At 53.3% G+C, this 14,390-nt stretch overlaps 1 protein-coding gene across 2 annotated transcripts in view; it reads right to left on the bottom strand.

Moving 5' to 3' along the window:
* LOC119383839 (venom metalloproteinase antarease-like TtrivMP_A) overlaps nt 1-14,390 on the bottom strand; it is a gene marked incomplete at its 3' end in the record, with an annotated part of 117,927 nt that overhangs the window by 67,389 nt on the left and 36,148 nt on the right. For both annotated transcript variants that reach the window (XM_037652118.2, XM_037652119.2), the window contains 2 exon segments: nt 7,186-7,307; nt 8,020-8,079. In XM_037652118.2, the coding sequence (XP_037508046.1) occupies nt 7,186-7,307; nt 8,020-8,079 (182 nt within the window).

Genomic DNA, 14,390 nt, shown 5'->3' with positions numbered 1-14,390 from the left:
TCGTGGCTTCCTCGGCTACAGCGGCCTAGCAGTATGCGCGGAGAACAGCTGTTCGGATGTGCCTTGCACGGATAACGATCACGCCCCCGGCGCCCCCCGAACTGCTCTGTATGTGCACGCGTCCATCGCACACGCGTGCATCTCCTGCGAGCGGTTCTGTGACGACGACGTGGAGTGCGTGGCTGTGACGGTTCGCATGGGTGTTGTGGATACCTCGTGTCATGTGTGTACGTCCGTCCGAACGTCAGCTGTGACTTTTCTTTCGTGCCACACCTTGCCGCGGCGCTATCAACTGACTGTGTCGTGTGTGGAGACTTCAACGCGCACCACAACAGCTGGGGCTCCGCCAAGGTAGACCTACGCGGCCGGTGCCTGTCGGACGCGACTGCCACTGCAGGCCTCGTTATCCTAAACACCAGCGAGCCAACTTTCGTCCGCCGCGGAAGCCGCCCTTCCAGCATCGACCTGGCACTGGTGTCACAGTGCTGTCCTACTCGTGGACATGAGCCCATGACCCCGCCGGGTCGGATCACTACGCTATCCTCCTCTCCCCCACTCATCCGAGTCGCGGGGCTACGCGAGTGTACGATGTGGTTAGGTGGGGTGTCTTCCGTGAGCTGTGTTCTTCCCGACAGCCCGAAGATGACTACTTCTCGCACGTAGCTGAGTGCGCCCTCATGGCCACTACGCGTTGTGTAGTTCCAGCCGGCTCTCCATGCCCTGACATTAAGCTTCTGAACCTTCGTGCTGCCCGTCGCCGCGTACAGCGCCGTGCCATTCGCACCAATCGTGCAGAACACTGGACGGAACAAAACCGTATTGACGCTGTGTGAAGACGACAAGCGCGGCGCCTCAGGCGCAACAGCTGGACGGGTGTCTGCTCGTCTCTGAGTGACCCCCGTCGCCGCAACGGCGGCTGGCCCATCATGAGGTCTCTCCCAAACCCTAGGGCCCTTCGCTGCCCCGTCCTTGCGATTGCGTTTGCGCGCGGCATCACCGAGCTCGCACTATCTGAACTACTGGCAGACGCCTTTGTTCTCCCAGCCCCCGATCCTACGCGCGTAAGCGCCGATAATCTCAGAAGCCGCCGTCCGGTTCTGTCGCTTCCTGCACCGCCTGACGTTGCCCTTTCGGGGCACCTAGCCTCCCTGTGCGACGCAGACTTCACAGAACGCAAGCTTGCTCGTGTTTTGAACCGCAGACCTCACCGCAGCGCCCCGGGACCGGATGGCATCACGCAGAACATGCTGCAGAACCTCGATGACAGCCAGCGCCACCTCCTGCTCGCTGCATTCAACGAGGTCTTTCGCAGCGGCTCCCTCCCGGATTGCTGGCGTACAGCGATGGTTGTCCCGGAGCTGCAGTGCGGTAAACCGCCACGAGACCTGAAGTCATACCGGTCGATCTCTCTTACCTCAGTGCCGGGAAAGACCATGGAAGGGATGGCGCTTCATCGCCTCCAATGGATAGCCACAGCGCGTGACACTTTCCCAGCACAACAGTGCGGCTTTCGTGCCCTGCGCGCCACAGCCGACTGCATAGCCGCGGTCGTCGGCACGCTTGAGCAGGCACTGCACGATGGTGAGACAGCCCTGCTTCTTCTCCGCGACGTGCAGTCGGCCTTTGACTGCCTACCACACGCTGCTATCATCGACGCGGTTTGTGCGCTAGGAGTATAGGGCAAACTCCTCCGGTACATCAAGGCCTTCTTCACCGAACGCTCACTGACTCCGTGTGGGGAGGGTGTCCAGTACTCCACGTCCTTTCACCACCGGTGTGCCTCAGGGGAGTGTGCTGAGCCCCTTCCTATTTAACCTGGTCCTCGCACCTCTCAATGAATGCCTCCCGAAAGGTGATACGTTTGCTGTGCGCACGGTGATATACACGGACGACATCGCCCTGTATGTGCGCGGTCCCACGCGCTACATCAATACCCTCCGCCGGTGCCTCCAGAGTGCTCTCGTGGCCGTGGCCGGGTTCTTGGACGGCATTGGCCTGCGCATCTCGGCTGCGAAAACTGAGGCACTCCTTGTGCATCCGCGCGCCAGTGCTCGCCGCACCACTGCCCCCATCACACACTGCACGGTGTCCCGCTGCCGTGGAAAACACACGTGCGCTACCTTGGCCTCACCATCGACCACAGACTCCAGTGGAACAACGTGGTAGGCCGTGTACGCCGTTAAATGCGCCGTGTTAAGTGCTGTGTGCGTCGCATACTCGCGCGAGACGACGGATGCCCCGCCTCCTTGGCGATGGCCAATAACGAGGCCATTGGGATGACCAAGGTGCACTACGCGCTGCCCCTGTGCCTCCTGCGCCCCATCCAGTGGCATGCCATCGACGCCGACCACCGCCGAGTGCTCCGAATGTGCCACGGATTTCCGCGCAATTCGCGCATTGCGGACACACTCGCGGAGACCCGCGCCTGGCCGGCGTCACTCACAGGCGAAATGCGCGCACTCTACCACCTGGAACGCCTCAACCGTGCACCGGATGGAATAGCCATCATATCTCAGTGGCGCGCACTGCCCGACTCCCGTGTTGGCTTTCTACTCAGCACATTCGACGCCATCGTCGCGGACAGCGCTCAAAAGAACCCCCGTGGCCTCCCCCTCATCGGTTCGAGCTCCCGGGGTCCGCTCCAAGCGGAAGACACCCGCCTGTGCCATCGCACAAGAAGCCGCTGCAAGAATGGAACATGACCTGGAAGGAAGAGTGTAGTTTTTAACTGACGGTTCCGTGCTCCATGACCATTCTGCGGCCGCTGCCTGCACGGCACCGCAGTTGGCATTGAAACGCCAATGCCGGCTTGCCTACCTTGCCTCCTCCACCCCGGCGGAGCTGGTAGGAATTCACCTCGCTGCTGACCTCATCCGTGAATCGGCGCACATCGATCGCGCCGCGATCTTCACGGACTCGCGGTCGGCACTCCGCCAGCTCGCCAGCTCAATGGATACCGTCACACGTTGAAATCGCGGGGAACGAAGCTGCTGACGACCTGGCGAGGACTGCACATGACCCTGCGATTCCGCTGACAACGTACGCGGACTCCGTAGAATCAGCACGCCAGAACATCCGGCGAGAGCTCGCTCGCCACCACCCTGATGCGCGCGTAGCCTCCGGCTACCCCCCGCGTTTTCTACCGGAGGGAATGCTTAACCGAAAGGAGCGCTCCCTTCTGCTCGCACTGCGTACCGGCACTGTCTGACCCGCCGAGCGGTGGCACCACCTTCGCGGTGCTCCCTCACCCCTATGTGGTGACTGCGGTGAGGAAGAAACACTCCAGCATCTCCTCATCTCCTGTACCGTTCTGGCTTCGCAACGGGAGCACCTCGCGCGCGCCTTCAGGAGGCAAGGGTTACCCTGCGCGACCATGAACGATGTGCTGCACCCGGCCGGAGCCATGGACCGTGTTCGCGGCGCCCTACGCGCGGTGCTCGAGTACATTCATGCCGCGCAACTCGCAGACCGCCTCTAGGCCGTGCTTAGCGCCTGACCAGCAACGACAACGACGGATCTCCCCCTTCCTCTGCCCTCTACCTGTTGTGACCTTCCCTTTCCTCCCACCATCTATCTCCTCCTTCCCTTTTACCCCCTTCCCCTAAAGTGACGCAGTTGTAGTGTCCTCGACTGAGAGACAGTTACTGTGTCACTCCCCCACCTTTCTATTTTCCATTTTCCATCAAGAACCTCTTCTCGCTGCGTTAGATGCTCTCAGGCCTGTACGAGAAGCTGACTCACTGTTCTGGTAGGCGGCTTCTCGTCCCTGAGCTCGACTGCTGCCCTTCGTGTGATAATCGCAGGGCCGCTGCACGCGGACTCGATCCGTCTTGCGGATCGTCTTGCGGATCCGTCTTGCGGACCCTGACGGCCGCCAATCCCGTTATTGTCGCACTGTGCTGCATCTTGGGTTAATAAACTCGTGTTTGTTGACAACCTGCCTAGAGTGCCTTTTCTGCACCTTGTCGGAAAGTAGACGAACCAAGCCGTAGCGTCTTTGTTCGCTGCCGCAGTGGAGAATATCGTTTCCTGTCCCGGCTGCCTCGTAAAATAAGCTTGTCGCTTACTTTACGAGGCCACAAACGTCACAACCAAGTGAATATATCGTGTCAGCAGAATGGGAGATATGCTCTCGTATGTCTTGGTGCTCGTTGGCTCTTACGCAACCGCCGGTATGTGTTTGCACTGCCGCGATGGATGGTGAAGCCACTGGCGACACTAAGTGACAAATACCGTGAGCCGAGGGAGTTTCATGCCAGCACTCGGCGCGAGAACCGTGCGCACTATTGTTGGGAGCATTTCCAAGAAAATCTCTCGAAGCAGCCCGCTGTCGACATCGGTGATCGTCGAGCCGAGTAGCTGTTGCATGTGGCGCACAATAGCCCATACGTCAGGTAGCCGAGCTAAGAGGGATGCAAACGCTGTAGACGTCGCTGAGGTTCTAGGGGTGTGAGGCGACGTGCGAACATTTGTCGGAGCGTTTTGTAGGAGTTCGTTACTGGTGGAGGCAATAGCAGGTCGCGTACTTCGGTCGCTGTTGCAGGCGGAAGGCTAGCGACCAGGTTGTGGTATTTTGTCCGTTCGAAAGTTATTCGTCGGGCAGCACATTGAGCTTCCACCTACTTGATTCAGAACACTGGGTCCTGTAGGTGACAGCTATATGTACTGCCCGACTGTCGGCTGTCCGAAATGGTGGTACCATAACCTCGACGGGGGACACTTTTCATCCGTCCTTTCACCACTGGTGGACTGCTTAATTATAGTCGCTTCCCGTTCCACCGCAGTGCGTGCCATCTCCTAGCCGCCACAGCGTGCTTGATAACTTCACGTCGTTCCCAGGAGCGTGTTTCTATGTTTCTTCTTTCTTGTGTTCTGTGTTTTTAATTCTGTTTGCACTACTCTGCCAAGATGTTCAGCCAACAACACTTGGCAAATGTGAGTTCTGCGCTTGACACGGCACCCCGTCTTTATTTACGGCTTCGGGAAGGGAACTGGGTAGTTTCCCGTGTGTTGGAAACGCTGAGTGATGCGAGCGTACGTACGGCTGGGCGAATACCGGCGAGGTGCAGCGTGTGGGCGAGAAGGCAACGAGAATTGGCCGCAATAAGGTGGCGTCCAGGTGGTGCGGCAGTGACGGGACACATAACCAACCCGGTGGCAGCGGAAGCAAATGGAGTTCTTCATTCCGATGGGTTGCGGGATCTTGGAGGAAAATAGGAGTCATTGCGGGGTGCACTCGTTGGCGTCGGTTGGTATTCGGGTCGAGAGACGGAGCAGGTGACAGGGAAACCGAGATTGCCAAACCGAGATTGCCAAACCGAGATTGCCAATGAATAACAGAGACCATTAGGATGCTTTGACAGCGGCTTGGTCGAAGGGAGGTGTGTGGAAGGGCGCTGGACTTGCCGCTTCAAGCTCCCGTAAAACGATGCGCGTCACATTCTCTTCAAAGAGTGCTGTGGCGCCAAGATCGGAGGACGTTGATGTGACAGCCGTGTTCGGTAGTCCTGCGAATTGAGGCACTACGCGGCGGCTTTTGGCCATATCGAAGCGGCTTCATTCCTTAATGATGAGGTCGATGGTCTATACATTTGTGTAGACGAGCAAATTGAAAGCGTCGTCCGCGATGCCTTTGAGTCGTGGCCCACCTTGTCGACCTCGGACATTTTCTCGCCCACTTTTCGGCACAGCGCGAGTACGTCCTGAATGTACGAGATTTACGACTTTGTAGATGACTGGACACGGGTGGCAAGTTCTTTTCGTGCTGCCATTTGGCGACTGGACGGGTCCCCAAAGATGTCGTGTTGAAAATTTTCAAAGATGTGTTCAAAATGTCCCAGCTGGTGAGCTCGGTCTCATGGGTCTCGAACCAGACACGCGGGGTGCCTCCCAAGTAGAAGATTACGTTGGCAAGCATTGGTGTTGGCGTACATGCCGAGCCAGTAGTCAACGTCAAGGCCAGCTTAGGCGGAAAATGTACCGGGGTCGCGGGGGTGGGACACCGTAAGGTAAGTTGTGGTTGGTGCCGCAGCTGTACATGGAGTGGGGCTGTTGTCAGTGGTACCCATGGCCGAAGACTGGACGGTGAGGCCACTGCGAAGCTTCGTGGTGAGGACGGGAAACGTTCCACCAAATATGTTACGTGAATGACGACTCGGTAGACTGTAGTCCGTAGACTATTTACACGATATATTTACAGTCGCGGTTGCAGCGCTGACCGGTCCAGCTCAGAGCCCGAGCGAAGAGAGATCTTCCTTCTCTTCGTCCGGCGCACACGCGCATGGTTCAAGGGGCTGGCAATATGCATGTAGCAATATTATATATGGCTATGCTTGCTCTCTATAAAGACGTGACCAATACTTCAGGGGGACTTAAGTGAACCGTCAAGATTAAACCAGTATTAAACACCGGGGCTGGTGATTGAGCACGGGCCGGTTCATGATGATGATAATTTTCTATCTATGACACTCGGCAAACCTTGACAATAGCAGGTGTGCTGTAAAAAGCAACAGCCTCTACGCCATAGCCATAAGGTAGGCTTGTTGTATAAGGTAGTCGACGACTGCGACTGCCCATCGCTTACCGCCAGCTGATATGGGCAGCGGTTAAATCAGGTTCATACCCAGAGCGGCGAAACGAGCTTCAAGACGTACGAGTAAGACGCAAATCTAGAGTGGGATAAATTATTACTTGCTAATGTGCTGGCATCACCACGTCGGCATTGTGAGTTACGACAATCGTTCTGTTACGAGAACACCCGCGGCGTGAGAAAAACTAGGTCATGGAACTAAAGTAACACGGTGCGCTTCACTTCGAAAGGCAGGTTGTACGCGTACATTTTTAGCAGAAATAGCTTAGTTGGCGAAGTTATGTGAGCTTGAGCTACAAGCTTAATGGTAGGACGAAAGCCAAAGTAGTGCGCGCCTCCAAACGAAAAAGTTCTGTCAAAATATTGCGAGGAAGTCTTTGGTTTTTGTAACATAATATATTTTTGAAAGCTCGTTGCCAATTAGTAGGCGCATTCCCCGTGAAAAGTACAAGCTGCCCTATCTACCTATACATACCACATTTCGACCCTAAGTCTCATCGATGAAACATTTATATATTTTGCATTCGTACACGTTTCGAACTTAAATCTTATTGACGAAACATTTATTTAATCAGGCATTTATGACGTCTACGTACCGAGTTACCTAGAATAGCCACGTAGCGTGTAATCTTGTGTATCTTGAACTCCATTGCTAAGCAAATTTCGTAGTCAACCACAACAAACACTTCAGGACGTATAAGCACGGGTATGCGAAGGCCTGAAAGGTGAATCACGGTGTCACTGTGAAAATTCATCGTAATTACACGAGTGATCTCTGATACAATGAGCCACGATTAAACTTGATCTAAAAACACAAGAGACCTATGCCATCAATGGGACCTAATGTAGCTTCATACATGGTTTCTCATACAATAAATGCTGATTGTATGATAAGATGTAAATCTGTTAGCTAGTGATCTCATTATTATTCTTCTTAAACTATGCGCAACTGCCGAATTATAATGGAACATTTCTATTAGAAACTAGTTGCATAACGTGCCAGTAATGAATGCAAGTAGGAATGACATCTGCATGAGCTGAAAAGCTTGCATCGACGATCTTTGTCGCTTTTACCGCTCCATACCAATTGGGTATATATAAACAGTAGCTGGGATTATATAAACGGTACTGAGTTGCAGAATTTGTCAAGCGAGTCAGATTGAATACGACTTGCACAACTTTGCAAGAATGATTAGTTCCATATTGAACAATTTGTAGACAGACCCTCTTTAGGAGTCGTAGCGCCGCAACGCCTAAAAACAGTAACACTTTTGATAAATAAACATACAACGATAGCAAAGCTTTGAAATTTTAAGGGGCCTTTACAAGCCCGTCCGATATTGATATCGACATATATATCAATATATTGATATATATTGATAGGTGCATTCGGCTGAACTTAAAGTGAACTATGTAGGAAATTTGCTTACCAGTGAAAAACATCAATCTTGATTCAGGCGTAATATCCGAAGTGTTTGGTTTTGGAACTGCTGTAATTCAGAAAATATTTGTGGGGTTTATTTTATGTCCAAAAACCCCGATAAAATTATCAGGGACACCGCGGAGGGCGCCAGAAATTTATACCATCTGGTGTTCTTTAACGTTTACCCAAATTTAGTAGATGGGCCTCAAGCATTCTGCCTTTATCGAAATGCGGCGGCCAAGGCCGAGATTTGATCCCGTGACCTTCAGGACAGTAGTGAAGCAGGATAATTAAGGACGCATGTCTTCTTTAGTGCAATGTAGTTCGCCGCGTGTTCCAATTTTGCTATCACCACTTTCAAATATACATGTAAGACACACACACACACACACACAAATGTCAGGCATGCCCGGAACGCGCAGCACAGTCACAAGGAAAACTGGAGAAGCGGCCTTCTTACAACCAGTTGTAAACTCTCCAGGAGTGACTACTTCTAGTGCAGCTTCAATGTACCAACTACACCGTATATCCTCATAATCTTCCGAAGTAACGATCAGGGACGTAGCCAGAAATTGTTTTCGGGAAAAGTAGCGGGGGGTGGGTTCAAGCATGCTTTCTGTACGTTTGTGCGCGCGTTTGTATGTGTGCTCAAGCAAAATTGAGAAATTTCGGGGGGGGGGTAATTTGAGCCCCCACCCCCCCTTGGCTACGCCCCTGTTATGGGATGTACCTACTATATCATTATTCATAATTCTGCAGAAAAGAGAGGTGCCGACAGCACGTTGTAGCGAGAGACGTGATACGACGTGAAGGCGGCCGATGAGGTCGTGCCGTTGTCTCGCAACTATATTACAAGGCGAAGCGGAGCGGCGGTGGGAACGGCAGGCGTCCAGACCTCTAGGAGCGTGAGCGCGTTCTACTGTGGCTCGTGCGTCGAACTCTAGGACGCGCAAGAATGGCACCAAGCTGCATGGACCACACTCGTGAGTAGACCGGATGGAACGGTTGCACTGGCGGGCAGAGTCGCGGAAGCATGGCAGCGGGCCACTCGTCGAAGGGCGTGTTCGTCCGGGTCACCAATATAGAGACAGGAAAGTGTCGTGACAGCGGCCGACGTGGCCGTGCCACGCCATGCTCTCACCCCATTTAGATATGAAGCAGTTTATGGTCGAGTCTGCTCTCTCCCTGCGCCGTCCACACCCCCACTGCACATGCGCAACAGCTGGCCCAAGCTTCCGGAGGAGACCGCTAGAGGCGCCACGGCAGCTCCGCTACATGGAAATGACCCACGTGCGCTCCGCTAATTCTGCTCCCGGCAACGCCGCAATGAACGCCACCGGCAGCAATGCTGCTGCTACTGCTGCGAAAAAAAGAGGGCTCGAGCAGCTGCCGCAAAACGTCAGCGGCGCCAAGCCGACTCCGAACTTCGAGCGAGAGAAGCGGAAGCGCGCCGTAAAAGGCGCCTGCAAGAATCCACGGAAGCGACGAGAGCTCGCGCAGCCGAAGCGCAACGTTAACGCCGGCAAGCAAACACTGAAGCGGCGCGGCGACGCGGATCCGAAGCTAGACCTGAACGCCGAGCAGCGGATCCCGAAACGGCGCGGCAACGCGAGTCGGCGGCGAAGGCAGCGAAACGCTTCAAGCAACTGCTGCAACCTGGCACGGATGACTTTAACGGCTTCTCTTCGTCGACCCATGAGCTGCTTCGCATGCTACCCAGGTTTCCCTTTAAGGGGAGATGTGGGCAATTTCTTCAGAAGACAAACACTGAAGTGGAGTGGCGGCGCCTGCAACGTCCAGTCGGCCAGGTGCATGAGCGCGTTCTAGCCGGGCTCGCGACTCGAGCTCTATTGTGCTGGTGTGCGACCGATGGCGGCGCTGCGAACGGCGCCTGTAATGCCTTATGACATCAGAGCGGGGATTCGCGCGCTTTCCTCTGCTACGTAGGCCCAGCGCTTTGTTGAAACCACCGTTGTGGTAAATCTCAACGAAAAAGCAGTTCAGTTGGTTATCTTGCGTATGGTGGCTACTCACGCTGTTCGAACAACCGTGGGCCTGCTTTTAACGTTCATTTAGAACTACAGCTCTTTGTTTCTTAGAACTGCGGCCGCTTGTCTCCGCGGCGAGTGCTGCGCAATGGTGAAGTACTGTTCTGTGCATAAGTGTACTTATCCCGCTCGTGAAAAGCTTTCACAACTATCCTGAGGACCGAAAGCTGAAGAAGTGGATAGTCAAGCTCAGAATGGGAAAGCGCTCCACGCCTTCCTCGACCGTGTGCAGCAAGCACTTCGCGGACAGTGACTTCTGCTACCCACCGTACGCCCCACTCTTAGGTGAGCTTGTGACCCCGTTTAAGCGCCTCGCCAATACTTAAGCCGCTTATTGCACGCAGGCTGTAAGCATAGGCGACTTACACCAGGTGCGGTGCCGTCCCACAACCTGCGGCGAAAGCCCCTAGACAAGGAGAAGACGACGCGGCTTTCGAATCACCTCGCAGGAAATTGCGCCTCGTGAGCTCAGCTGAGCGGCGGAAGATATCCGAGACTACGGCTGCATTTGGATGGTGTACATAAGTATTTTACTTATGAAGGCAAGCGCGCACCTAGCGGAATGCTTATCATAAATTCATAAGCGAAACCTGCTGCCGCTGTTTAGTGCACATTCTCTAAAAGTTTTCACCTGAGGCAGTGCAGACACATTTTTAAAAGCGGCCCTCTTTAAGGTTTCCGTCAGGCTGCGTGGCGTCAAACTCGAGCCAGCTTGCCTTTGCCACGTTAATCTCTGTGGCCCTGTGCGTGGTATAATCAGTGAATAACTATTTGTTATGTTCTAATACACATGCAACGGCCCTGTGCGGTGTTAATATGAGCTACGACGTAATATCGTTCTCACTGAACCAACATCACGGGGCAAACTGCAATCATGGGAATCGGCAGGGTGGTGTGCAACAAGGCGTCACTCGCGCACTTGTCCGCAGGACAAGAGCGGTGACGGTGAAGCGATCTCCGTTGACGGCCTCGACCGCGCATTCAACAACGTGGCCTGCGTCGTACACCGCCTCGCCCTCGATGAGGCACCACGACCTTTCACAAGCTTTATCTACATACTTGTAGATGCTGGAGAACGACACGCTTACTGAAATATCGAAAGAAAGACCCAAACTAATCGGTATCGTACGGCGGAAACAAGATAACGAGCGAGAACACGCACACCCAGTTTCACTTTCTTACCAGCAGTGCGGTCGGTGGCATCGGCGCACTTGTCGGGCATCCGGGGGATTTCTGGGCCCTGTCGATTGGGCCGCAACTAAAACAAGTTCAAGATTACACTGGAAAATATTTGTTGCTGGCGTTACTTGATCGTCGCGAGGCTGTTCGTTCGACAAAGTACCCGCCTGAAGCAGACGATCCACATACAGGAGCAGCGGCTGCTGCTGCGCGGTTGAGAGCGGAGTCCCCGCTCTGACGTCACACGCGATAGGGCGCCACTCCAAGATCTCGAGGCCAATACTCCACCTGACTCCACCTCACAAGCTAGTTACAGTACTGTGGAAGCTACGAGGGCTGCTTAGCCAATAGGAAGAGCGAACATCCCTGACGATGTATTTATCCGCGCAGCATCGTCTGCTCGGCGTCCCCCTAGCGCCTGTGCTCTTACCGTTGCGCAGCAACAGCCACGTGCAACAAAAAAAGGAAAAACAAACAAGGCACGTTGTGCAAGTAAAGGTAACGCACGTAGCAACGAACGCTCGTAGCGTTGGGCAGCAACGGTAGCGCCGGAACAGCGCCTGGTCAGAAAAATTAACAACAACACGGCAGCGCACGTCCACGCTGGTTCCTTGCGCCTCGAAATTATGAAGTCGCCGTCGTGAACAGTGTGCCCCGTAAGTTCTAAACCAACGCTCGTGTTTGCGTTATAGTTGCGTCTTGACGCCTCGACAGCAATGTACTCGTGTCTATTTCGCTCTGTTTCCATGAATAATTTTCAAATTCTCGGGTGCAAAGGCTTAGCAGATATGGCTGAACAAACAACTAATCTCAATACTAATGTTAAAACATGCCTAATACTTTGTCTTCAGCGTAAGATGACACAAAGCGATAGCCGATTCCTCCGTTTATTTATTGTTGTCCGGACAGTAGGCAAGTAGCAAGCGCACGTTTGTATCGAAGCCGGTGATCGCGTCTGTATGGGCGCTGCCATGTTGGTTCGCCATAACAATTAGGGGTAGTTGCCGATACAATAAATTAAATGCTTATGATATACATGCGAATTGTGATTAGCGCATTACGTATTGCTGTGACGTAACACGTGCCAAACAAATGCAGTTTTCTTAACCTTCTGCAATATTAAAGCAATTACAAACATAACTATTATTTGCTGCGTAATCGTGTGCTTTGTTTACACCTCGTAGCTTCTACCCTGCTGCGGCCAGCTTGTGAGACGGAGTATAGGCATGAGCTGCGCGAGAGGCGCTGCGCGGTGACTGGAAAATGAAGGTGATCATGAAGGGCGATGATGATGACGCTACGACGTCTATGTCACATACAAGAGGTGACAGGAAAGACACGGGAAAAGAAGAGGAAGAGGCCAAGGGTATCGTGAGGTATAACCGCACGACTAGAAGAAGAGGAAAACGAAGCGGGACGTATAAAAAAGAAGGTGACGTGGCCAGAGGCGGCCCGGGGGTGTTCGAACGGCAGCGCGTGAGCTTGGACAGCTGGGGACGAGCGTCGCCGGCCTGTGTTCCGGGCGCTCCGGCTCTTCCTCGTGCTACGGCATCGCATCGTAGCCACTGCCGGTTCGAAGACACGTCCACGGACCTGGGACTACCAGCAACGCCCAGGACGCGCCATCGGCTTGTGCACCGAGCGCACCGGCCTACGGCACCGCTCCGTAGGTTCCGACCGAGCCAGATTCTCCTCCTGGGAGACGCTGGCCATCTCCAGGACCTGCGACGTCCAGGTCACTGAACCCGGTGCTGCCCACCCTCGTCTCCAACGCCAGTCCGCATTCGGCCACGGTTAAAGCCTGGGACATCGACTGGGACGCCGACTTCAACGCTTGTGCCCCCCGCAACGCCTCGACTCTTCCAACGGGACAGAACGCCGTGAGTGGCGTAAGCGATGAACGCCTCGTAATTTTAGTTGTTTGTTTCTCTCACTCAATTATTCTTTGAGCGATAACTGTGTTTAGCGTTGGTTATTTTTGTGTGTTCCTTTTTAATGTTTGCAGTGCTTTGGGGATAACTACGTGTGGTTTTCTTTTTTTTGTGTGTGTAATTAAAATAGTTGTGTGTAACGCTCTCGCCTCGTGTGTTCCTTCTGGCCGATTGCTGTCCGGAGATCCGTGACAGTCTATAAGGCATTATGTGCACATTGTTGATGCTGTGGCTGATGACGATGAAAAATTACGGCGGAGTCTTTTGTATTGTGCGGGAAGCTTTGAACCACTCACTCGATGCATTATTATTCGCTTTGTGTGACGCCTAGTGCTAATCTTCTACTTCGCTACATTACATGTTAATGAGATTACTTGCAGTATATGGTACCTGTGTAGGGTAATTTTACGAACAAGCATCAAGCACTGGTGTGGCGCTGGCGGAATACTCGGCTACCTCAAAGAGGGCCCCGGTTCAAATTACTCTTGATCCTGGATTTGGGTTTCCTTGTGCGTAACAGTGGTTAGGGAAACCGGCTGTGTCAGTGGCAGCGGCGGCGTACCCGCACACGCTCACACGCTCCTCTCTGGATACATTGACAATAAATGCTGACGTGATGATATATATGCCGGCCCTCTGCCCTAGTGGTCATGCTAGTGGTACTCTGCAGCTGACCTGAAAGCCGTGAGTTTCATCCCGGCCGCAGCAATGGCGTTTCGCTGAAGGCGAAATGCTAGAGGCCTATTTACTGTTTCTTGTCGGTGCACAGTGAAGAACTTCATGCGGTCGAAATTATCCCGAGCTCTCCACTACGGCACCTCTCACAGCCGGCGTCGCTTTGGGACGTGAAATCCCATATAGCATTCAATCGTGTTAATAATGTCTTGGATGCAGGACACAAAGTCATTAGGGTAAGTGAAATCGAAATATGCATTAACGAAAGAAAAATGGGCGCCTCTGATTCTGCCTGAGCACACATACAAATATACTCAATTAGTAGTTCTTGTGGCTGTAAAGCATCGTAATCTTTTATATAGGCTGTCTAACTTCACCAAACTGTAGCGGATCCTGATTGCCAATAACAAGCTGCGCTAAAAAAAAAGTTCCCTTAGAATACTCTGTCGTTTACCCGGCTTGTTCCTGAAGTAATCACTCATCACATGCCACTATTTATTCTGCAGGAGTAATGCTAATTCGTAATAACTGCAGCCATGAAACGT

This window comes from Rhipicephalus sanguineus, chromosome 2, assembly GCF_013339695.2.
Source record: "Rhipicephalus sanguineus isolate Rsan-2018 chromosome 2, BIME_Rsan_1.4, whole genome shotgun sequence".
NCBI lineage: Eukaryota > Metazoa > Arthropoda > Arachnida > Ixodida > Ixodidae > Rhipicephalus > Rhipicephalus sanguineus.
The sequence above is the reverse complement of the archived record's forward strand: the minus strand, read 5'-3'. Positions and strand labels throughout refer to the sequence as shown.